The sequence below is a fragment of the Nyctereutes procyonoides genome, unplaced genomic scaffold (assembly GCF_905146905.1).
Source record: "Nyctereutes procyonoides isolate TBG_1078 unplaced genomic scaffold, NYPRO_anot_genome, whole genome shotgun sequence".
Lineage (NCBI taxonomy): Eukaryota > Metazoa > Chordata > Mammalia > Carnivora > Canidae > Nyctereutes > Nyctereutes procyonoides.
Genome location: NW_026575117.1, coordinates 12,593,226 through 12,618,943, shown reverse-complemented (window position 1 = coordinate 12,618,943; position 25,718 = coordinate 12,593,226). Strand labels below are relative to the sequence as shown.

The following is a 25,718-nucleotide window of genomic DNA, read 5'->3' as shown; positions in this document are numbered from 1 at the left end:
GTGTATTTCATATTTTTACTGATTAAATTTCTTCTTGTAGTAGAATGCCTGAAAAATGGACAAACTACAGCCCTTTGTGTTCATAAAAATTTCTGTCCTAATGTGAATGAGATCAGAAGAAATCCTTTTCCGTAGAGAAAAAAAAAAACACGTTATTTTGTTGAAACTGTATAGATTCTTGCTATCAGCATAGTTTAGTAAAAGTCACTCTCCTATGCTTTAAAATATATAGTGGATACCAATTTATTTCAGTGAAATTTGCAGTGTTGAGCCTAAAGTGTATACACTGCTCACATTATCTAAAGGAGTTCAGGACCAGTAAATTAAATAATATAAAACCTGGTTGATTTTTCTCTAAACAAAGTTAAAGCAATTTTTCCATCACAATGCAGATCAATGATTCTCATTATTGCCCTGGCACTCTTTTTCTTTTACCCATTTTATTGAAGTAGAAATTACATGCAATAAACTACATTCATTTAAAGGGTACAATTCAATAAGTTTTGAGAGGTGCATATCTGTAAAACCACCTCTATGATTACTACACAATATTTCCTTCATCCCCTTTCTCAGCCTCAAGCAATCACTTAACTTTTTGTCCTAACAGTTTGCTTTTTTAAAGAATTATTGTTGAGTACTCTTATGCCTTCTATACTCAGCCTGTCACCAGAGATTGATCCATGTTGTCATTTATATCAGTAGTTTATTCCTTTGTATTGTTGAGTAGTAGCCCATTGTATGGACATACCACAGCTTGTTTACCCACTCACCTACTGATGAATATTTATGTTGTTTCAGTTTGGGGCCATGGTGAATATGGGGGCTATGAATATTCATGCACATGCCTTTTGTACAGACAACTTCTTTCATTTCTCTTAGACAAACACCCCTGAGAGGAATGGCTGGGCCATCTAGTACACGTATGTTTGACTGAGTCGATATTGAGGTCTTGTCAAAATGCAAATTTCTAGCTTTTTCTCCAGTAATTAGATCTGTGGTAGAATTCAGAATTTGCTTTTTTTTTTTTTTTCTTTTTAAACTCTTATTCAGGCCAATTCTTACAAGTGAAGGTCTTCTAACATTTTGTGAGACATTCTGTTGACAAAACTAACAGGTGGGGCAGCCCCGGTGGCTCAGCGGTTTAGCACCGCCTTCAGCCCAGGGCGTGATCCTGGAGACCCGGGATCGAGTCCCACGTCTGGCTCCCTGCATGGAGCCTGTCTCTCCCTCTGCCTGTGTCCCTGCCTCTCTCTCTCTCTATGTCTCTCATGCATAAATAAATAAAATCTTAAAAAAAACTAACAGATGATTGAATGAAATGGTCACTTTTAATCAATCTATAAAAAGTACATGCACAATCTTAGTAAAAATATCAGGGTTATCAAACCCTTATGAAAAACTTTCTTAGCACCAGTCCCCAACCTGCTTATAGAGATGATAAAACTAAGTTTCAAATCCCAAATGTGATGGTCCTAAAAGCACACAATGGGCTTTCTTCTAGCATTTCAGCCCCATCAAACACCATCTTCCCTTGCATTCTGTGCTCTGGCTATATAGCACTCTCTCAGTTTTGCTTGTTCATGTTTGTTTATTCATATACCATGTTGTCTCCCACATCAAGGCACTTACACACGCCACTTTCTCTCCCTGGGGTGTTCTCCTTGCCTTTTTTTGCCTAGCTAACTCAAACTGCATTTTTTAGGTTATAAAACTCTTCCTTTGGGAGGCCTTCATGAATCCTCTCGAGTGGTTAAATGCTCCTATTACCTGTTAGGAGTTCTCTACTCTTACTTTTGGACTCTGCACACATAAAATCTTTCTTTTGTTCTGTTTTTTTTTCTTTTTTTGCAACTTTTCAAATTGAAGTATAACAATAAAGTGTACACATTATCAGGGCATATTCTAATGGACATTTACAAAGCAAACACATATAAACACCTCCCTGAACAATATAGAGAATAATCCCACCAACCTCAGGAGCCGTCTTCTCTTCTCTTTAGTTATTACTTCTCTTTAGCTTCCTGTCACCACAGATTCATTTTTCTATTTTTGAAACTTATGTAAATGGAATACTAGATTCTTTTGTTTCTAGCTCTTTTCACACAGTGATAGGTCATGAGATTTATCCATGCTGTTGTGTGAAGCAATAGTTGGTTCATTTTTATTTGGTCCCATTTTTTGGTATTCTCAGTAATTTTGGATTGGCTAGAAGATATCATGTATAAAAAATTAGAGATTCTGGTTGGTGTTATCTCCTTTTAGCAAATAGTGAAATATTTTTGGCAGGCAGATAAATTTTATCCTATCAGAAGTTGAGATAGGTTAAGGCTTTACTTCGGGCTTTGAGAAGACCAGTCTGTTTCTGGTTTACTCTTACCGATAGGATTTCAACAGAAAGCCTGGTGTATTTACCTGATCCTTCCTCCTTGGTAGGTCCTGAACTTAATTACTTCTCTCTCAAGGGATGCTTTCATTTTCCTAAGACTATACTATTTGGGAACTACCAAATAAAATGGAAGGGAAAAGCAAAGATAAATTGAAGTCTCACCTGTATGATTTTCCTTATTTCTGGGGCCTTCATCTCCCATGTCCTTGCAGTCCTAGTTACTCAGTCCTAGTTACTCAGTAATGTCTTTGAACAACCATATTTTTAAGAAATTTTATTCAGTTTCTTTTCTTTGTTTCTCTCAGTATGAGGATTTTTTTATATCCTTCACAGCTGGAGACAGCTCTGTCTCTCATAGCTGGAGACAGAAATCACTTATAATTATCTAATTACACGTTTGAAGCATGATTTTGCTGCAATACTTTAAGCTCTCTAAGGTTAGGGACTCTATCTGTTTCGCTCAATACTCTTTCTGAACCACCAATCATAGCATCTGGCAAATGGGGTGAAACTGAGGAACATCTGCGTGTGGACTAATAAAACAACTGAGTTCTTTCATCTAACGGTAGATATAGAAAGAGGGCCGAAAGCCTTGAAAATCAGTTTGCAGAAAATTGCAGAGGAAACCTGGTGAGATATATTTGGTTTCTGCATATTTTTAAGAAGATATAATGGTGCCACTATTATTTAGGGGAGGGGAGGAATTTTAAAAATTCTTATTTTGGGGACGCCTGGGTGGTTCAGTGGTTGAGCATCTGCCCTCAGCCCAGGGCATGATCCTGGGATTCCTGGATGGAGTCTCACATAGGGCTCCCTGCAGGGAGCCTGATTCTCCCTCTGCCTGTGTCTCTGCCTCTCTCTCTGTGTCTCTCATGAAGAAATAAATTTAATCGTTTTTTTAAAGTCTCATTTTGAAAATTATTGATAATCTTGAAGAAAGCATTTACAATGAAGAAGTGGGATAAACAAATACAAGTGACAGATTGTAGTGAGGAAATGGACACACAGAGCATCTTAGTTTTTAAGAAGATTGGATTATGAAGAAAAGAGAAGAGATAGAATTAGATTCACAAGTGCGTGTTAAAATGTAAAGGTAGCCACTAGACATGCAGAAATGAGATGCAGAGTGTCTAAGTCTCTAGAGAAAGAAGAAAGGCTGCTAAAAACACCAAGGTCAGAAGTTCATAGATTGAATAAAATGAAGTGACTTATCAGATAAATGTAGTAGAGAGAAGTAATAAAGGAGTATCATCAAGATTTACGTGGTTTAGGCACATAAAATATATGTATGTAAGAGTAGAAAGACACGTAATGTGAAATCCTGAATTTAAAAAAAACGTGAGCCATAAAGGCATGTATAACAATGGCCACAAAGATATTGTGTTCTAATCCCTTACAGTGATTCCTGCACTAAAACCTTGCAATAATCCATTTTACAGATGAAGACACTGAGCTACAGAGCTGGGAAGTGAGTCATGCCAAGTTGCACACAGCATGTTGGGGAGCCAGATTTTAAGTGTGGGGAGTCTGACTCCAGAACCTGCACTCCTCACGCTGCTTACATTGCTGGACTGGAATACCAACATCAATATGTCCATTGCCCTTGAAATAGAATTCAATCAGTTTGATGCTGTTAATCCATCCATAGCATTGATCACTGTTGTTTATAAAGCACTTTCAAGATTAAAAGTGCTTTTTATTGTACTATATATGTTTATTATGACTGTCATCTTAAACCTATTGCAATAAGCCGTAATGATATGTATAGGTAAAAGTGTCAAAATATTCATTAACCTCAAAATTTAATAAGCCTAAGGAGATCCTGTATCTAAGATATGTGCAACACCTAGTTTCCAACAACACAACGCGAGAGCTATAGGGCAGAGAACAATGCCTGATACAGCACTTCAGGTATAACAACTGATGTAGAAGGAACTCCACCATCAACTAAGGACCATTAATAACAATTTCTTCTTGTCTCAAGTACTACATAGCTTAAAACATACTTTCTTAGGCATCTTAGGCCAATTGAGGCTAAACAAATTGAGTTATCACTCCAGGCTATCTCAGCTTCCAACGAGGTAGCTTCTCAAAATTATGTAATATGTTCTATTGCACAGTGAATCTTACCATTAAGTCATTCTTATGGCTAAGCAATCTTACAGATTTTCCTTTTTTCCATCTAACTCATTTAGCTAATTCTTTATTCAACAAACATTTATTGAACATCTGGTCCTCTGCTGTGCCAGGACAAATGTTGTAACAGAAGAAAACAGTCATCATTTCAGTCGGCTTGGGACCCAGGTAAGTGAGCAGACAATTCTAATAGAGTGTGGTAGGGATTAAAATAGAGAAATTCGCATTATCTGTGGTAGGATATGGGAGAGGCCCTTGATCTAGATTTGGCACCAGGGCAGAAGGGGAAGGCTGTTTGGAGGAACAGCTCCGCCGACACTTTAATAATGGGTAGGAGTTAGTCCAGTGAAAGGAAGAAGAAGCACTTGCAAGCACATTGCAGGCAAAGGCATGTGTCTGTTCTAAGACCCGGGCAGCTAAGACAGGGAAGCACATTCAAACAGCAGAGACTGAATAACAGTCATAGAGCTGGAGAGGAAACCAGGAGCTGGAGGGATGGAAAGATGAGGCTGGCAAGGTAAACAGAAAAGAGTTAATGCAGGCCATCTCGACACGAAACTACTGAAAGGTTTTAAGCAAGAGAACGGCAAGATAGATCAATCATTAGTTAGAAAAACAGCCCAGAATAGAGTGACACATTGGTGTGGAGACCCACAACACAGACCCAGATTAAGGAGTAGCTGTAGGACTAGTAGACGGTCCCAAGAGATCTATCAGAGGAAGAATGGCCAGGGGAGGAACAACTGATGGAATGGAGTGAGAACTCATGTTCAAGAAACTTCCTAGGTTTCTATCTCAGGCAATTAGTAATATTCACTTTGGCAGACACAGCGGTAAGCACAGAAGAAGGAGCAGATTTCAAGGGAGAGAAATGAAGAGACGCAGAAGCCAAGAAAGAGACATCTGTATTCTTTTTCAAATTTCTGCCTTATTGGAGGGAGAATCATTATATCATTCATTCCCACAAACTTCCCACAAGTCGCTATCTTTCCTTTACAAAATTTTCCCAGGACTCCCTTTGTTTGTGAGGATGACATGGCCACCATAGCCAGAGATGACTTAGGTGACTTGAATGTCTATGGGGGGGGGGGTGTGTCCCCCTCCTTCCTGCTTATGTCCCTCCTTTTTCTGCACCTAAGGTCAAAGGACTTCCAAACTGAGGCTTCTCCTCAGTCAAGAAAATATATGTAACTGAATTTCTCTCTCTCTCTTTTTAAAAGATGCATTTATTTGAGAGACAGAGAGAGCATGTGTGAGTATAGTAGAGAAGGGGCAGGGGGAGACGGAGAGATAGAATCTCTCCTGCTGAGCTCCAAGTCCTACCTGGGGCTTGATCTCAAGACCTTGAGATCATGACCTGAGCTGAAATCAAGAGTCAGAGGCTTAACAGACTGAGCCACCCAAGCACCTCCTGAGTTTCCCTTCTTGAATCTCCAAACAAACACTGAGGGTGATGTATGTGATCTTCCTTCAAAGTGTAGAACTTAAATGTTTTTAAAATATTTTTATTTATTCATGAGAGACACACAGAGAGAGGCAGACACAGGCAGAGGGAGAAGCAGGCCCCTCACTGGGAGTCCGATGTGGGACTTGATCCCAGGACCCCAGGATCACACACTGAGCCAAAGGCAGACAGACGATCAACCACTGAGCCACCCAGGTGCCCCATTGTATAGAACTTAAATGTGGTCTGCATAATTTTCCCACACAAAGGAACTCCAGGTGCATGATTTCATAAGACATTTCTTCAGAATACTAGAACATAGTTTTGAAAGATATGGAATTTTGGTATTGATATTATTTGAATTCTGAGTAGAAACAAAATTAATCTATACTCTTCAATGGGTGTTATATTTATCCTAATAGATATAACATAACGGCAAGTGTAGATCTTTAAATATCTTTAATTAATTTTTTCCAAAAAATATATACAAAATAATTCATTTTAATCAATTGTTCATAGGAGCTGGTTTCTCTATCATTGCTGACCATTAATGATTCTTTTTCTGCTCAAAGTTCCCCTTTCTACCCATTTAAGGATGAAAAGGAAACTAAAATTAATCTCTATTATGTTGATGCTGAATGTCATTAAGAGATGGAGAATTTTTTTTTTTCTTTAGCAATGAAGCTTAGGGAAGCTTTTTAAATGGCTAACATATTGTAAGAAAAAGACATTGGACATTTTAAGTAGGTAAATGTGAGACCACGTAGAAAAGCTGGGGACATGGTGGACACAGTGTGTTTGAGAATGTGGTAGGAGGACGTGAGAACAAATATGCACTGTGTATATCAGGTGACAATACATTTTGGTGTGATTGTGACAGAGAAGGAAAACTCAGATGCCTTACAGCTGATTAAAAGAATTATCAACTAATAGAAACATTTTGCCCCAAATGTAAATATTATTCTATCCTATCAGCATGGTCAATGCTGACTTGGCTTACTGACAACATAAGCCCCTGTTGGGAAAAACTAGATGCTGTTTCAAGATATTTCCATTTACCAAGCATTACTATCTGTTTTGTTGTGTTGGTTCTCTCCTGCTTCTTTTATCTGAGCTACCTTGTACGCATCTTTAAGGTTCTTGGCATCAGGGCAGAAGAAAGAAAAATGAATTGTTAATGATGAAATTATATATTAATTTAAGGAACTAAGACTAGACGCTTAACCAAACATAGGCAAACTACCAGCCTGATGTCTGTGTTTGTAAATAAAGTGTTTTTACAAAAAAAACCCACCAAACCAAACTAGGCTACCCTTATTTGTTTCTGTATCACCTATGCTGCTTTCACAGCACCACATCAGAACTGAGGAGTTGGGACAGAGACTCAAGGCTTGCAAAGTGGACAATATTTAACATCCGGACATTTACAGGAGAACTTTGTAACCTCCTGCTCTAGACTGACACCGTAAAAATTAAAAGGCAGGGGGAGGGTTAGTCATGCAAAGAGAAACTTCAAATTTCATTCAATTTGACCACCTAAGCCAGACCACACTGGTGAAAGAAAAAGTCATGCGCTGAAAGGATTCTTTTGTGAAAACAGAGATAAAATCCAAAAGTGAAACTGAACTTACTCCCAAACCAACCCTACCATTAACATTTCAAACCCAAGGCGACATTATGGAAACGGGCTTCAAAATGCGTCACTTTTTAAAAAATTACAAGGGTTCAAACACATGCAGTCATCATAAATTGGCCTTTATGATGAATTTGGTCCCTTCCCATCCAACAATGTCATCTTTACACCTCTCCACTAAAGGGAGTAAGAACAAGACAGTTTTGACCCTTACTTCTTAGTGTCCCTGGTCACTATGGGTTGGTCTGACTTCCGTGATTCTCAGAAGACAGGCATGTTGATCCTCGTCTCTACCAGTCCATAAAGATACACTCAACCAGATTCATATTCTCCTCTGATTCTGTCAACCTGAAACATGCCAGGAGCCTCTTTATTCCCCAAGAGCCACTTCTCTACCTGTTCCTAAAGTCCAGTTGTTACTCTTGCCTTTACTTTTCTGTATCATTACTGCCTGTAATGTTCATTCAACTGCTGAGGCCATAAAGTCAACTCACTTTATTTGCTTTTCAACAGCTATGCCTAACATCTAACATCAAAGGTAAAATAAAACTCGTGGTTTAAATCTGCCTGGAAGGACTTGGCATTTCACTTATTTATTTATTTATTTTTTTATTGTTGTTGTTGTTGTTGTTGGTTGGGTGATTGGTTGGTTGGTTGGTTGGTTGGTTGGTTAGTTGGTTGGTTTTTTAAGCACTTTCTAGACAAACTACTTGCTCCCAGGTAGAGGACAACAAATACTAGGTACCAAGGGTGTTGAAGGTCAGAATTAATATGCTTTTACTAATTAGTCTATCTGAAGTTTGCCCTCCTTGCACTTTCCCCACAACTTATAATCAGCTTTCCTTTAAAGAAGTGTTTAAATGTCCCTGCCCACTAAAAATAATAAGTAATAATAAAGCATGTATATATCATAGAGTAAAAAATATATAAAATATATGCTCTTAAGGAATATTGATTCAGGGAGCTGCATTTCTCTTTTCATAGATCAGTAATTAATTGTATTTCTGTTTCCTAAAGCATTCTTTCTAGTTCAGTCATTTTGGGGAAGGCAAATACTAGGAGACAAAAATGTATGACAATCATTTAGTGTCCTTGAACAGCATTATTATGAAGAAAGTGTACAGAGTTCTCATCTGCAAGATATTCAACATCAGTAATCACATTTCTCGTGAAGACAAATAAAAGGGAATTACATCCAGGTGCACATGTATGCTCATCTCCCCAGTGGTTTGCTACAAAGATCTCCCCAAAGGCAGTTCCTGATTTCTGGGCAGGGTCACCAGTAAAGGCAGTTTAAAAGGCTGGTGTGATTGGCATCTGGATACTACAATAGTCAAATCTTCCCCCAAATGATCATGGACCTGTTTTCGCTAATAGGAAGAAAAAGTGACAAGGAGAGAGAGGGTCACCTTTGGAATGCCAATCTGAGCAGTAGTTTAGTTTGCTGTTTTTACCAGCTTCCTTTTGGATGACTAGCATTACATGGAAGGGACTAAGTTCTTTGTGCAAATTAAGTGGATTTACTCTGCATTCCTGAAAAAAAAAAAAAGAGCATTTTTTTTTTCCTCTGAAGATACAATGATCACCCCGTCCAGCTGCAGAAGGGAATGTTCTATTTGCTACTCTTGTTCTGGAAGGAGAAAGTACTGTTAACCCCATGTGGCCAGAAGAATATTTTACCATGACTGTTTATATGATTTTCTAGTTACAATATTATGAACTTCTAGTGAATTTTTTGCTTCTTTGTATGCTCTGACATAGCCCAAGAATTGAATATCTTTTTCTATATTGAGTATTTCTTTCCATGTCATTTCAATTATCTCTGTGAATTAACAGATCCCCTCAAATTAACAGAGAAAAATAAATTTATGTTAATCTACAATTATAAACATATTATATGAAAAAATAATGACTGAACAATTTACTTGAAAATTCAGTTATTTTTAAACTCACAGCAATAACCTCTATTTTGAATTTTTGAAGCTACATAAATATGCAATGTTCATTGATTTGGAATTTTAGAAGTTAGAGGCATCTAGCACAGTCCTCAATTTAATAGATAAGCATGATTAGATCCATGGAAAAAATCATTTATCCAATGTTTCAATACTAGGTATATTAATTTAACCATTTTCAATAACAAAATTAAATAACACATTTTAATACAGAAACTGCATATTACTCATATCCTAAATGGAACATTTAGGTGCACACATCTTACATTAAGTGTAACAGCAGATGAGTTAGGGGAATATTGGTTTTATAAATTTCAGAAGACTCTTAGAAAAGCTCCTGTCTCATAATAAACACTTAACAAAGAGTTGTTAAGTGACTAACAGTTAATAGCTAAAGTTTAATGACTTCTAAGTAATCTGTGTGGCAGACACTGCAGAGTTCAGTGGGTGAGCTATTGCCTTTCATCCTCATCCACTTCTAGATGTGAGTATTGTAAGCAGTATTATTATGCCAATTTTAAAGAAAAGGAAACAAAGACACAAAAATGGTTAAGTGGTTTGTTTAATGACATTTAACTAATAAACAATGGGGCCTAGATCTGAGACTTATTAGTCTGCTCCCTAAGCACTGACTCGTAATCATATAGAAGTGAGGAAGTTAATACTTGATCTTAAATTTATACTATGATGTAAATGACTGATAATATACCCTTCCTGAAGATTATTTTATAGAACACTTGTATCCAAAAGGAAAAGTGACCAAAAACAGAACATAAAAAAGACAAAGCTGATTAGTTTTTCTGCCCAGAAGTAAATTTTGATGAAGTTCATTTACGATAGAAAATATAATATTAAGCAACATGTAAGAATGTATACTCATATTTTTGAATTGTTTTCATTATATCATATGAGATAAAACCACTTAAAGCAAATATGGAAGAGGTGTGAGCCATTCAGAGATTCCCTCTGGAACTGTAATACTGAGAGCATTTATACTGAGACTTGCAATATACACTGTTAATGACTATGGAACATGCTATGAATATATTTATAAGTCTTGTCATCAATGGGTGAAATCTGACTTATTTTTTATATATATAACATATGTACGATAATATACATTACTATATATTTTGTCTTTGAATATCATTTGAAATCCCCATTCGTATTTCAAGTTATTTTAGAGTTTGATATTTTAAAATGAACAATTCAAAATAAAAGCATTTTAGCTCTTAACAATTATTCACTTATTACATATAATTATTTGAGAGACTTCCAAAATTCGTTCTTTAAATTCACCTCAGAATATAAAAAACTGCATAAATATATAGAAATGTGAGTTGATAGCACCACTTGACATACAGCATTTCAGCCCCATTTCAAATAATTTCATCTAGCTTCTAGGAACATTCTGGAATCAATTACTATGGAAAGAAAAGTGGTTTCTAAATGGCTTTCGGGTGCAAGTAAATAAAAAGGCCAACCCTATTTACTATTCATGCCTGAAAAGCCAACAACTGAAGAGAATGCAAAAAAAAAAAAAAAAAAGTTTAGTAGTGTTGGATAAGGAATATTTGAGTGGTAAATACTTCCCCTCCCAGCCTCATTTATTACTTTTAGGTATTTCCTATTCTACAACTTCCAAAGAACTGTCCACGTACGAATCTTCCCCCTCCATGGCAAAGCACCAGTGTTTGAATCAGAAGCTTCCAATTCGCGTTTCAACCCTGAACTTCAGTAGCTATGGTACCTCCGTCTCATTTTCTCTGTAGTCGGAGGCTAAAAATTCCTACCTACAGGCTTGAGGAAGGATTGGATAAGAGACTATTTAAATAAAACAAATAGAAGATGCTAATTATACACATACCTCTGTGTTTAGGAAAGACATAAGTTTCGAGAAAGCTGTTGCATTGGTTTTATAAACTGGCCCTAGCTTATTAATTGGGTAAACTTCATGTAACCATGGCTCAGCTCAATACAATTTTTCAACCAAACCTGCTAACTGACCCAAAGGGTCAAACCAATAATTTGACGTAGACCCGGTTTAAACATTAAAGAGAACCTTAAAAGTCAGACAAAGCTGCTAATAAAAAGGAGCTAGTAATGCCCCAGAACGTGCCTGAATGCAGAAGAACTTCTTATTCTCTGGGAATCACCAAACCTCCAGGGAGCAGTTCAAGCCAAAATTGTGATCTCCCCGCCTTGTCCTTCAAATGATGTGTACTCCAAACACATTTTCTGTGCAGCTGGAGGCTTTGTTATAGACAGAAGGATCCTGCTCAGTGAGGCCGGTGTTTACAGCCTAACTTTTTTAAAGAGGAATTTGGAAAACTTCCCAGATGCTACATCTGCCCCTAGCCCTTGCACCTCAGAGTATAAGGCCGGCTAGGGAGAGCGTGCAGACGACTAAATTTATTAACGGTGGACGGGCCACTCTATCTTTCACTGCAACAACAGTAGGTGATCCCATCAAAAATCTGTCTGCTGGCTAGCCAGCAAATCTGAGCTGACATGCTAGCAGCAGATACACTCAGCTGAATGGAAACGAGTGCTGTTTCCTCCAAGAAACACATCACAAGCCAAATGTTGGACCAGGTAGGCAATTTCTATTTCCATTTGTGAAAGGGCCTTTCAACTCTGTATCCCTAGGCTTTTTAACTTTCTTTTCCAGATCCCTATTTTTTTTCTTTCCATTCCTTTCTTCGACATTTACGAATATTAAGCAGAAGTTGAACATTTTATGATTGCTCAATGGTTGAATTTCTAATATCCCACAATGATTCTCAGGTACCGGGCCACTAGTTAAGCAGGCATTTGCCTCAATATATCTCTGCTGGGATATCATTCATGTTAAATGTACATCAGCAGCCAGCCTCACTTAAAAGCAAACTATTTACTATTTTAAATAAAAATAAACAATATTAAATAAATACTATCTGAGCCACATTTTACAGCTCAAATTCCACCTCACGATCTGTCCTCAACAAAGGCAACATTTTGAAGACTACTTGCTCCAAAATGACTTTCTCCTGGATTAAATGAATACTGTTACGACTTTACAGAATCACATGAATCTTATTCTCTGTAGATTTTTTAAAAATTGGGAAAGTGAAGTATGCAACATAAATAGTTACAGTCTTCTGTAATTATAGTGAAATAGCGCTTTTAGAAACTCTAATTTGGAAAGGTAACAGGACTTCTGGAACATTGTAGGACCAGCAAGACCAGGAGCTGGGTGAGACAAATGAGGCAGGATTACAGAGCCCCGCAAGTGAGGGATGAAGCTTACCTTCATTTAAAATTTTGGCAGTTTATCGGGAATATCTTGGCATTGATTTTCATTTTAAAAAATATATTGTATGAAAATATTATTTTTGTTGACTCCTGAGGGAATTTTTTATGCCTTAACATTTTGTTCACAAAGCAAGTGCCTCACTTATCCATAGTGCCAACATATCCATAGAAGGTACGTTTCCCCAAAATTAGTTTCTCCCATAATGCTCTCCAAAAAACCTACTGATGGTGTAATGTTTAAAAAAAAAGTGGCAAATAAAAATTAGGCATACCGAGCTAAGCAAAGTCAGATAGCTTTCTTATAATTGCTTTTAAAGTTTTTAATAACTCAATATGTACTGAAAATCTCTAACAGCATGGAGCATTTCTCAAACTCACCCATCCATAGAATTCTTCTTTTTTTTTGTAGAGCATGTAAAGTCATCTGAGGAACACATTCTGGTAAATGGTGTCTGAGAGCCGTTTCCAGCACATACTTTGATCAAATAAGGCTACCATCCCACATATATATATTTCTCTTCACTTTACTTACCCACATCCCCCCCGCAGAATACTAAAAAGATGGACAATTAGTGTTTATATGAATTAGTATTTCTGAATTACTATTTCTATGGACAGGTATAGTAAAAACTGAGTGTGAAAAAATATCAAGATAGTAAGAAACATCTTGGAGCTTAGTGCCTCTGCAATAGAGCGATGTCAAAAACACTCACCAGTAAAGTCCGTATTGACTGGGTGTGTGGAGCTGGGAAATTTATAATATCCATTTCCTGTGAAACGAGTTCCTTTCATCATTATGGCTGTGGGAGCTGAGAGAGATGACTCTCTCCTCTCCAGCTGATACATGGGAGAGGGTCCATTGAGTTCTTCCGGTGCGAGCCATCTAACACGGATGGTTGTGCTGTTGATCCTTTCCACCATGGGAGGCCTCAGTTGGGTTGGTGCTAAATGTCAAAAGACGCTTGTTACATTCGAGAACTTAGCTTCTGTCTCTAGACACAGATATTTCAACACACGTACACATGTACTTGTGTACATCACACTCAAGATCAACTTGATTGTGGTCTCAAGAATTTACATGGCTCCATGAACTGAAGACACAAGACAGAGTTTATCTTAAATGTGACCAAACACCATTTAAATGACTAACAAATAGTTACCATAAAACTTTTAGGATTAAAATAAAATTTCTGGGATCCCTGGGTGGCGCAGCGGTTTGGCGCCTGCCTTTGGCCCAGGGCGCGATCCTGGAGACCCGGGATCGAATCCCACGTCGGGCTCCCGGTGCATGGAGCCTGCTTCTCCCTCTGCCTATGTCTCTGCGCCTCTCTCTCTCTCTCTCTGTGACTATCATAAATAAATTTAAAAAAATAAATAAATAAAATAAAATAAAATTTCCTCTTGTAGATAATTTCTCTATTCTTTCTCATTCAGGAAAAGATACTACATATTACCCTCTGTTGGTGTCTCACCTCGATTCCTTTTACCAACCTGGTACCACAATGGTGGAATGAGCCTGTTTGTCTCTAATTGGCTCGTGGTTGCCCCCTTTTCTGGAGAAATTCCCTTGCCTGATTGGAAACTACCTCACCCAGAAGCCACCAGATCCCTCATGAAACCTGCAGCCTGTGACTACCCGTGCCCACCGCCAGTGGGTACTGATCACAAATGGTAGAGCCCCTCATCTTAACATCACTTCAAGTTATGGCTGCAATTCACAGATCCAAGGAAGTAAAGGAAATCATTAAAATGGGCTAGTTCATGGGACAAGAGGGAGTGTGGGGTTCAAGAAGAACCTGGCCCCGGTGAATAGTCACTAATTCATACCAGCCAATGGATAATGCAGGAACGATGACCTAAAGTTGCCAAATCTTTTTACATCATTAAAGATAGTCATTTTATGTGTAGTTTTATTGATTTTTAAAGCTTAGCAACTAAAGGAAAACAAATAAGCAAAATCACTCTGAAAGCCAAGTAGAGCATCCACATGAGGAAAAGGAGCCTGTGAGCTCAGGGGTTTATGAATTCTGGTCCAGGTTCCATAGACTCGGGGCAGCCCCCTGGGCCCTGAAATGACAATACCAACAGGGCCTATGCCTAGCTGCAGGGAATGCCCTGTGCCCATGCATACACTGAGGCCTTGGCAAGTTTCGAGGTCCTGGGACACTGGCAATTCTCTGGAGGCTCCTGGGCAACTCCAGGAAGGAGTAACAGAGATAGAGACTTTTCCCTACAATCTACTAGAAAGGGGAAAAGGGTAACCACTGAGTTAATAAAAATAAAGATTTCATTTGATTTTTTTCTTCTTTTATTTTTTTTTAAATTCAATTTAGTTAACATATAGCATATTATTAGTTTCCAGGGTAGACTTTAGCATATAGCATATACTGGGTGTTGCATATAACACCCAGTACTTGTTACATCGAGTACCCTCCTGAGTTTTCTTCTTTAAACAGTAGAGTGTATAGGCTGCGATTCATCCCCACCCAAAGTGGGTTGGCTGGATTTGAGTGGCACAAGCAAAGAAAGGAACAAATATCATTATCACCAAGCTGACTGTTTAAGGATTTAAACTAAAGCCGTGTTAACATAGCCTTCTGCATACACAGAGTCTTTGCCTATTTCAATAAACATAAATTAAAATGATAGGAATACAAGAATTGATATCCTTAAACCATGAAAGACAATTCACCTTAAAACAGCTTAGAACAAGTACTATTTGTTACTCTCTAGAAAGCTGGCCAGCTTTCCAAAGGGAAATAATTAACTGTGATTCTATTTTAACTTTGCGTGAAGAAGAGGGCACTGAGCAATGTGTTCATCAACTTACAAAGATAATTAACAATTCTGTTCATCTTCTGCTATTGCAAACCATGTGATGTTTTTATTTCTAGATATGTATAAATCTGTAAATTTTATGCATGATTTCCTTTAGCATTCCTTGCCAAAAATTAGTAAATGGTGAGTTCTCAAAGATTTCACTCTACAAGCTTTGCTCCATCTTCAAAATAATCCAACACAAAATAAAAAGCTAATCATCTAGAGATTTCTTTCCCCCTGAAGTTTCTCTTCATTGTTTGGAATTCCATTCTTGTATTAAAATTTTAGCAGGCTCTTATGGGTTATGAGCTTAACCGGGGAAGAAGGATTGTCAAATATTTTTGAGTCCTGGGTTCAGGGAAGCAATGGGGGAGGACGAATTACATAATTTTTATTATCTATCTAAACTTTGCTGTTTAAAAGCACAAAAGAGAAGCACCTGGTGGCTCAGTCAGTTGAAGATCTAACATTTGATTTCAACTCAGGTCGTGATCTCAGGCTTGTGAGATGGAGCCCCAAGTTGGGCTCCACACACCCTGGGGAGTCAGCTTGAGATGCTCTCTCTTCCTCTCCCTCTGTCCCTCCTTCTTGCTCTTTCTCTCTCTCAAATACATAAATGAATCTTTAAAATAAATAAATAAGGGATGCCTGGGTGGCTCAGCATTGAGTGTCTACCTTCAGCTCAGGGCATGATCCCTGGTCCCAGGATCAAGTCCCACATCAGGCTCCCTGCAGGAACCCTGCTTCTCCCTCTGCATACATCTCTGTCTCTCTGTGTGTGTGTGTGTCTCTCATGAATAAATAAATAAAATCTTAAAAAGTCATAATCAAATAAATCAATAAATAAATGCACAAAAGATGAATTTTGAACTATTTTGTTATATTTTCTGCATCCCACATACAATTCCCTAGTGTTATAGGACAAGAGAGGTTGACATTCTAGTTTGAAAAATATAGTCTAGTCCAATGACATCCAATGGCGTTTTCTCTAATGATGGAAATGTTCTAGATCCATATTGTCTAATATGATAGGCATTGGCCATGTATGAATACTGAGCACTTTGATATTCCTTCATTTCAACCGCCCAGCTAGTTAGGGATAATGGTGAAGCTTTATACCACTACATTATTCAGAATCCCTTACCCCATTGAAAGCATAATCCAAAATCACTTCTTAATCAGGAATATAAATTCAGAGTCAAACAAAACAAAAAGAATTCCAGCAACTCAATAGTTCTTTAAAAAATATCTCCTAAAAGTGAGAGTGCACTTTTTTTTAATTTGGCAAAATGATTATAATCAATAAGGTCCCTCTTACTGAGAACCCACTACAATTAATGTTGACTGTTTAAATTCTAACAAGTAGTGGATCCCTTCTAAATTCACAGGGGAATTATTCCACCAAGCAATTAGACTATTCTTAGGAAGTCAACTACAAAGAATGAGTCAAATTAGGTTTTTTTTTTTTTTTTTTAATTCTCTTGCTTAAAAAAAACCAAACAACTTTCCAGCTGGTATGTTGTAGCTTCACTTAGAGGAGCCAACCCAGCCTGTTTGAAAGGGTGAGCACCCTAATGAGTCATTATCTTCAGTTTCCCTAAGACCAGAGGGGGAATTTTCAATCAATTAAACCAGACTGGTCACACACATACACATACATGTAAAGTGATGAAAAGAAAAATAGATATTTGTGAACTATTAAACACACTCACAAAAATATAGACTTACTAAGAGAAAGGAGGAATAAAGGATTATTTCTCAGACTATCAAGGTAAAGGGATTACAGTTATAAATTTGTTCATCACAAAACTGGATTAAGAGACAACATAGAATAATGTTTCAGAGATTATAATTTACTTTTTAATTTCCAATTTCACATGACTTAGGAAAATCACTTAAAACGTATACAGGTCCTCAGTTTTCCCATCTATAACATGAGGATAAATTCTTGGTGGAATATCTTGACAATAACTGCTTTAAAAACAATATATATAATTGTGTTAGGTTTTACAAAGCAAATTTCTACACAAATGCAAGGCACTATTATTAGCCAATAACACATCTTTCATATTACATATTATAAAAGGATACAATTCATCCACATTCAAAATCTGTATTTACTTAGAAAATCCTCTTATAGCAGTAAAGTACAAAATGGATCTTCAATATCCATCATTTCAAAGAATAACAACATACAAAGTCTGTTTCTACTTAGAATAAAATTACAATGTTTTTGTATTTTTTCCACCTGCTTTGTATCCAGCTCCCAGCCTAGCTCTTCTATTTGTAAGTATTCTTTTATAAAATGCTCTGATAATAGACATTCTTCTTTATGCAGCATTTATTACTTTATAATCTGATTAATAGCATATCATAATGCATAAATTTACATGTGCAAAATTTATGTAGTGTGGAGTTTGAGTGTCATAGGATAAGAACGGAAGGCTAAATGAGCAGAAGCTTCGGTTGACGGCAGGTCTTTAAAATCAAATCTCCTTATTTGTTTTCAAGCAAGAGTTTGTTGCCTATGAACACTGCACAGCAGTGTCAATATCTTAAAACATCGTCAACTTTCTATTACAAAGACAGGAATCCAGGAATGAACAGCCTTTCGACGTTTCAGGCCTATGTGGGGAGCGGGTTAACATAAGACATCCTCAGGCACTTTGTCAATAGAACACGATTTTGACTTTTCCTCAGAAATGCAAAACTGTCATGAGAAATGTAATTTGCCCAAACACGGCTAGGCCAAAACACCCACGGAAGGGCAGTGGATCAGGGCTTGCACAAGAGATCCAGGCCAGGAAGCCATGATTTCTCAGTTGGAGCCCATCCTACTGCATCTACTCTCCAGTCAGTGTCCAGAAGCTTCTCAGAATCTCAGAAACCAGCCAGCCTTGCCTTGTTCACTGCTCTCTCTTCTGACCAGACAAACAGAAACAAAATCCATTTCACCCTTTCCTCCTTCTTTGTTTACTAGTCTTCTTCAAGAGAGAATAGGTGCAGTGGAACCGATCTGGCAAGGAGAAAACTTCGCTTCTAGACTGGCTCATTTGGTCCCTAGTCATGGCACACAGGCTAATCCATAAATTGGCCCCTCTGTTCCTCAGTGCCTCATTTGTTGAAGAGCATGACAGATCCAATTGTGTCTTCCGGTTTCAAAATTCAATGATTGAACATTTTCAAGCAGTGCTTCTCAAGGAGTAAACCAGAAGGGATGCTGGACATATGACATATGGATCCTCTCAGCCCTTCAGGAAGCCAGCCAGTTTATCCCCTTCAGCTCTGAGCCACCTTGTTTCTTGACCCCAGCCTGGCATACAGGAATATTAAGACTTCCCTACGTCTTACGACATAAAGAAAGGCCAGAAAGCACTGCTTTTAGAGAATTTAAGGCAAATTGCCTCCTTGGTGAATAAACACTACCTTTACCAGCTGTTGTTCTGGTGATCATCAATAATATGCAAGTAACTCGCATCCTAGATGTGCAGAGGAGAGGACCCATGCTTTCTGAACCGCACACGCAGCAGCAGTGCTGACAGTGAGCACTGTTCCCTAAAGTCCACCATTAATAAAAGGTAGCTGCTTGGACTGTAATTATGGCATCCTTGCTACCCAAACTTGAAGCTTTTATGGGGCTTATGCAATTAACTACTTAAATGCATCGTAACACTTGCTTCTCTGACAGCAAAGTATTGATTTTTTAATCATTTTCAAGTCTCCTCTAGCACAAATAAATGTACTACAGTTACAGTTAATGCACTGTGTACATGCATTAAATGCTGGTGTGACACAATTTATTATTTTGTGATATATAGAACTGAAGTTTGGCTTCTCAGAAATTAGCATCACCGCACCGACGTCAGCATGGAAACCACCATTGCCCTTGATACTCCAAATTCTCTAACTTCAAAAAGCTAGAGAGACCTTTGTTAATAGGATAGTTAGGCCAAAAAAAAAAAAGGAGAGGGACTGGATATAAATCTTTTATATATGTCAGTGTAGGAGCAAATTAAAAATTGTCTAACACGAAGATACAGTTTATATTTTCCTAAAGGTGTCACTGTGGGACCTGTGGCAACTTTGTTCGGATGAATTTTTGTCTATTTAATTTCTTTCCTTGTACTTATGTAGGGTACACCTATCAAAATATTTTATATACTGCAGTCTGTTTGATTCAGCCAATTTTTCCATATTCTAATTGTGTTAACGCCTTCCTGTAGATAACACATCATAAAGCTCAAAGCTTTAAAAAGTATGATTTCTGCATGCCACAAAGGCCAACAGAGCCCCTACTGAAGTCACCTACCTAAATGCAGACCTGGTGACAGAGGTCATTACAAGTTTCATCAATGAGCCCTTTCCTTGGGTGCATCCACACATTCAAAATTAAAGTTGGTGAGAGTAGAAAGCAGTTAATTTTGTTTTGTTAGAAATAATATCATTTTAGTTCTAGCATCTAAGACAGATGCCAGCATTTCACTCTGAACAGATGGTAATTCCATCTAATAGTGCATCTCTGTATTAGTAAGGTCTGTTGTGTATACAAACAGTAATAAACAGTAGGTAAGGATCAAAATAAATTTTAATTGTTGACATTAAATTCTGGCAGCCACAGTTCTAAGGCTGCAATATTCCTTTTTCAAGGCTGTCAGATTTACTAATGCTGCAAAAGCTCTGCTGAAAGCTGCCAGATTCCAGTTTCAGTAAAAAAGGTTTCTGCACTCCATGAGTGACTGATCGGCACCGGGATATCTGTTTCCATAGCTGAAATAATTGTTCAAGAACGATATGGAACCGGTGCTACCATCCATGGGATGGTCAGCCAGGATCCCCTTTAGAATGTTCCTGAAGGACCGAGCATCTCATTAAGAGGCTGGTATAAAGAGCTACATCCAAATTGCTACATTATGGGAAACAGTGTCACCACAGCCCCTTTCCTACCCTTGCTCAGTAGGAGCCTCCCAGTCAATGCATTTTATTCTCTTTGCAAAGCTGGGCATTCCTGAACTTCTCCCAAAGTGACATCATTCCTTTCATTTTGTTTGCTTTGCCGGAGCCTGAAGGATTTCCCTGACAATCGGAGCTACCATCAGCTGCGCTCTTCCATAGGCTTTGCTGTGGATCAAGTGTGCCAACAAGCACCAATTTGGTCCTGACAATGCCTCCAGCGATCTGGTCTTACAAGTAGTAGCCGCTATTTATTTTGGGAAGCTGCCATGTTAAAAAAAAAAAAAAATCATTAAAAGACCCAGTTTGGCATTCAGGTGACTGTTCAATAACAAGCATGCTTTGCAATCATATTTCTTTAAAAAATGGATGTATTTTTTTTTAATCATGAAAAATATATTGCTTCCACCATATGGGACAACCAACGACTCACCAACCGATTTAAGATGCAGCATATTGAGCTGACCATATGTTACAGTGCTGTTGAATGGCTGAGTGATTCATGCCCGTCACATTCTAGTATATCAATTAAAGCTCCTTGAAGTCTGCATGATTTGTGTCTCTGTTATTAAACCCTGCTAATTCATCCCACTTACACATCTGTTATAAATCTCTAGGAGTGCTGCATGATTCATGGCAATCTGTGAGCATGCTACAGCAAATTCTTCTCCTTGTAATTAACAGTAAATTGTTTTACTGCCATGCAATGAATTTTTCAGTTATATTGCAAATGAACTCCTAAATGTGCGGTTCTTTCCTAAGAACTGACTTATATCATTAGGCAATTAAAAAGTATTGCTTTGAACCAAAAGCTTTTAATCAAGCGAAATACAACTTAAACATTGCTTAAGAGCCGCGGAAATGTGACATGTTGGTTAAAACTGTAAAATAATTTCTGTTGTTGAAAGAGCAAAACAAACAAACAAAACCCTCAGTGTACTGAGGATCTCAGTGACGCTGCGACACACGACTTGCTGCCTGGAAACACTCTAGTGAGACAAGTTTGCACAGATACTGTTTATCTTAGAAGTTACTTAAGTCATCTGTCATTACCAAATTTCTCAGATTGCTTTACACTTCTCTAATTGTGAAGCAGTGCCTTTATTCTTGAAATAAATAATTGGATAATTAGCCAAGTTGAATCATCAGAGGATTCCAGCGCTGTTCAAGTGTTCTTGTCAGAGGTGAAGCAAATTCATTTCAGCTCCCCTCTGCAGCTCTTCGAGGAGGCTTTGATTTTTTTTTCCCCCACTTTCCTGGCAGCAGCTTCAGATTCATGAGTCCATACATCAAGTCAGTAGTTTAACAACAAATGGAATTAAATTCAAAGAAGGGAAACTAATTGAAGGACAGCAACAAAAGTGTTTGGTAATGTGCTTTTTAATATGGCATGCCACATTTGCATGATAATTTTTTCCTTTTTAGCATGGAGCAGAAAGTGACTAGCTTAATGAGGGATTATTCAAGACAGGAACGAACAAAATGCATTCATAACTAAGAACAAAGATTGTATTATGAAACAAAAACAGGCAACCTCAGAGAAGTAACTGGATGATTGGTTTATGCATTATGAATAAAAAGATAGAAAAATATTTATATTAGTATTCACTAATGACTATATATACAAGATTGTTGTAATTAAAATTATAAATTAACATATTAAGAGTGCTTGTTTAATCACTCTGGGTCCTATTCACAATGAAAAGACTCATGTACCTGCATGCAAAACAATGTGTGTTTTCAACTGAGCCGCAAACAGCCTATACATTTTACTCTGGATTCAGAGAAAAACCTTAATGCACCGCTAATTACTTGCTTAATGGGAAATGGGCACTTCTAAGCTGGTAGCGTGGAGGTCAATTTATGACAGGCAAAGGAAATATCACATTGTTCACCCCGGAACGGAGCTCCAGAAGGAATTTCTCTCACGAGAGGTTTAAACTGTGCCGAATTCACAAAGTGTTGGATGCACAGAAATTTGCTAAATTGCAAGGGTGATCTTAAGGAAAAAAAACAACCAGGGCTCTAACAGGGCCGGGGCCATCAGCTCATTACCCTCCAACACCCAGAAGCAACTCCAGAGCCACCCAACACCCCACTTGGAGGCTTTTGCTCCAGATGGAAACAGGGCTGCTCCTGGGAGTGACCAGTTCCTCCCAGCAGACCAGTTCTCAGCTTTGTCGTGGGCCCAACACTAAGGCAGCAGCAATGCAATATTCCGGAGGAAATGCACCGATTCTAACCATATCTCTCACTGGAAAAAATACATAAAAGTACATTGCAATCCTCAAGCTTTCTGATGAAAGTCAGGTAGATCGTTGCAGGTATCTTTTTTGATTTCTGTCACTGAGATTTAAGGAGGAAACATGCTTTCATGAATCCAGGCTTTGGAAAAGCTGAACACTCCTACCGACTTTTGGTTACCATTTTTAAAAAATTTTTATTGGTCTCTGGCTTCTTTCAATCTCCCATAAGAAATTCATGTGAACTACATTTGCACGTAAGAGCTAATTCCCCACACATTCATTAGATTTTGTGGCAGTTATATATTCCCTCCGATTGCAATTTCAGGGCAGGAAGCATCATAAGCTGTAAGCCAACTTCTATTTCTTCCCTACAGCAAACCTGTTGACTCTTCAAAAAGGATCGACCTTCTCATTGTTTATTTCTATGGCTTAGTATCTATAACTGGATCTTGAATCTTAGGAAAATCGTAACCCAAAACTCTCCTGCACCAAAAATAAGTCTGCTAAGAAAGATGTTGGATCTGGAATTGCTGGGCTTTTCCGTACACTCCAACAAAAACAATTAAGTTCATTCTTATTGATTTCAACACTCCCCAAAAATCATGTCCTCGAAAATAAATCAAACGGCAAACAAAAATTATTTTTCCATACTTTTGTCATGTAAGTGACTTTATTCTCTGCTTGGCAGGAGAAGAATCAGAGTTCTGACCAAATGTATTAAGGGATTAAGAAATAAACATTTTCCCAGGAGAACACTAAAATAGCTTTTCCTTCAGAAATGAAAGCATTTTTTTTTTTTTAACACGGAAACGAAAGTTAATTTATTTCTTTTAAGGGAAATTGGGTAGAAGGAAAATGTTGGCAAGGAACAAAAAACAATTTTAAATTTACACGTTTGAATGTACACATTGAGAATATTTTAAATGTACCATTACATCTTCTCCTGCAACTGCTCAATCCTTTACATTCCAGATTCTGCTTCAACCACACTAAATAGAGGGCTCCTGAGAGGGCCACCAATGCCACCTTCCTTGTAGATCACATTCCTCTTGCTTTCCCTACAGCGTATGATACTACAGAATTCTAGATCCTTCTAGAATTCTCTCTTCCCTTACCTTTGCTGATACCGTTCCCTTTAATTCTGACCATTTCTCTGTTCCCTTTACTCCTCCTTTCTCTTTCTCTCAAAATAAGAGCATTCACTAAGATGTGAACTTTTAATTTGTATTTTCTCTGCTTTTACTAATTCATTGTTATCCACAGTTTTAGCTGCATCTATATGCAATAATTATGAAATCTGTATCATTGTTAAGCTGCAGATTTGCATTTTCTGCTGTGGGCTCCTTATAATTGCCCTGGGTATGTTGCTAGCAAATGATCAAACTTAAACCCATGGCTTTATTTCTCCCTTGTGTTCTTTCTTCATCTTTCTCATTATCTTTGATGGCATCACCATGGTCTGCAATATTTACTGTCATCTTCATTTCTTCCTGCTTCTTAACCTGCGGATTTTTCTTCCTTGATCCACCTGTGTTCCTTTCCTTCCATTTTTACTTCTGTTCCTCTGACTTCCTCCCTCCTTGACTCTTATTAGAAAAATCAATCAGACTCTAAACACTCTTTTCTAGTCTCTTCTACATTGTACTACCAGAGAAATCTCCATAAACCCCAGTTTTCATCTCATCAGTACCTGGAACCATGCTAGTCCTAAAATACTGACTAGGATGGCATGTGTTCCGTAAATACCTACCCAAATCCTTACCAATCTTTTAGAGTCCACCTCCAAAGCTATTTCATCGGAGATAATTTCCTAATCTCCCAAATCAAAGCTATCTATCCCATATTCTGTGTTCCCATAGCTTTCTCTTGTCCCTTCTCCATAACCTCCTGTTCACCCTACCTTGTACGTCACCATCTTAACATAGACACCATTAAGGTGTCTCTGAATAGAATTATCTTTGAATCCCCCACAGTGCCCTAAATAGGTAAGCCCTATTATATGCTTACTGAATTGAGCATTCACAGCAAAATACAGTAACTGTACAATCACGGCACATTGTTAACTGTGTACGGCAAACAACAAATTTGAAATGTGTAGTTTTGGGCAAAATTTTGAAATGCTTACCATAATTCTGAATGGCATAGTCCTCACAGAACTGAAAAATAATGATTTTAGACTTTAGCACTCTTACAGTTTATTTTTGTAATATGATCCTCAGTGCTGGGACTCTGCATGGTTTCATTTGTTACATAGTGTTACAGAAGCAAAACTGTAAAATAGCTTTTTGATTTTGATAATATTAGAAACTTTATAAATTTGCATTGTGACTGGTAGAACAATCGTGATAAAAATAACAATTTTTACTGAGGATTTACTCTGTGCTGGGCACTGCTTTAAATATTTAACTTTCTTAATCCTCATGAACCCTATATAAAATAGGTTATCCTTATTTTTAAATGGGAAGATCAAACCCCAGAAGTAATGTAGTTTACTTAAGGTCATGCAGCTAGCTGATGGCAGAGGTCTGAATTTAAACCCTGGCATCCTGGCTTATCATTCTTCCCCTAAATATACGAATAAGCTCTTATTTTCAAAAGTCGATTAATTTGTGCATCTCACAGCTTTCAGAGAACATGAGAAGTTTCCAAGTTCTATCTTTCAAGGATAAAGTGTCGGAGAGGATTGAGAGGACTTAGTTTCATCTCACTACTGTTCCAGTGGACAGAAGTGGCCTCCAGTACCCTCGCCAGTAGCTGAAATGGGAGCCACGTCCCAGAGCTATGTCCCTTCCATGCCACAGAAATCGGCTGCTGCAACCAAGGTGGGTGTTGTTAGTGCACTTCTTCTCACTGG

General features: G+C 37.8%; 1 protein-coding gene across 1 annotated transcript in view; it reads right to left on the bottom strand.

Moving 5' to 3' along the window:
• USH2A (usherin) overlaps positions 1–25,718 on the bottom strand; it is a 686,930-nt gene that overhangs the window by 468,047 nt on the left and 193,165 nt on the right. The window contains exon 20 of the mRNA XM_055333895.1: positions 13,562–13,792. Coding sequence (XP_055189870.1) covers positions 13,562–13,792 — 231 coding nt within the window. The remainder of the gene's footprint in view (positions 1–13,561; positions 13,793–25,718) is intronic.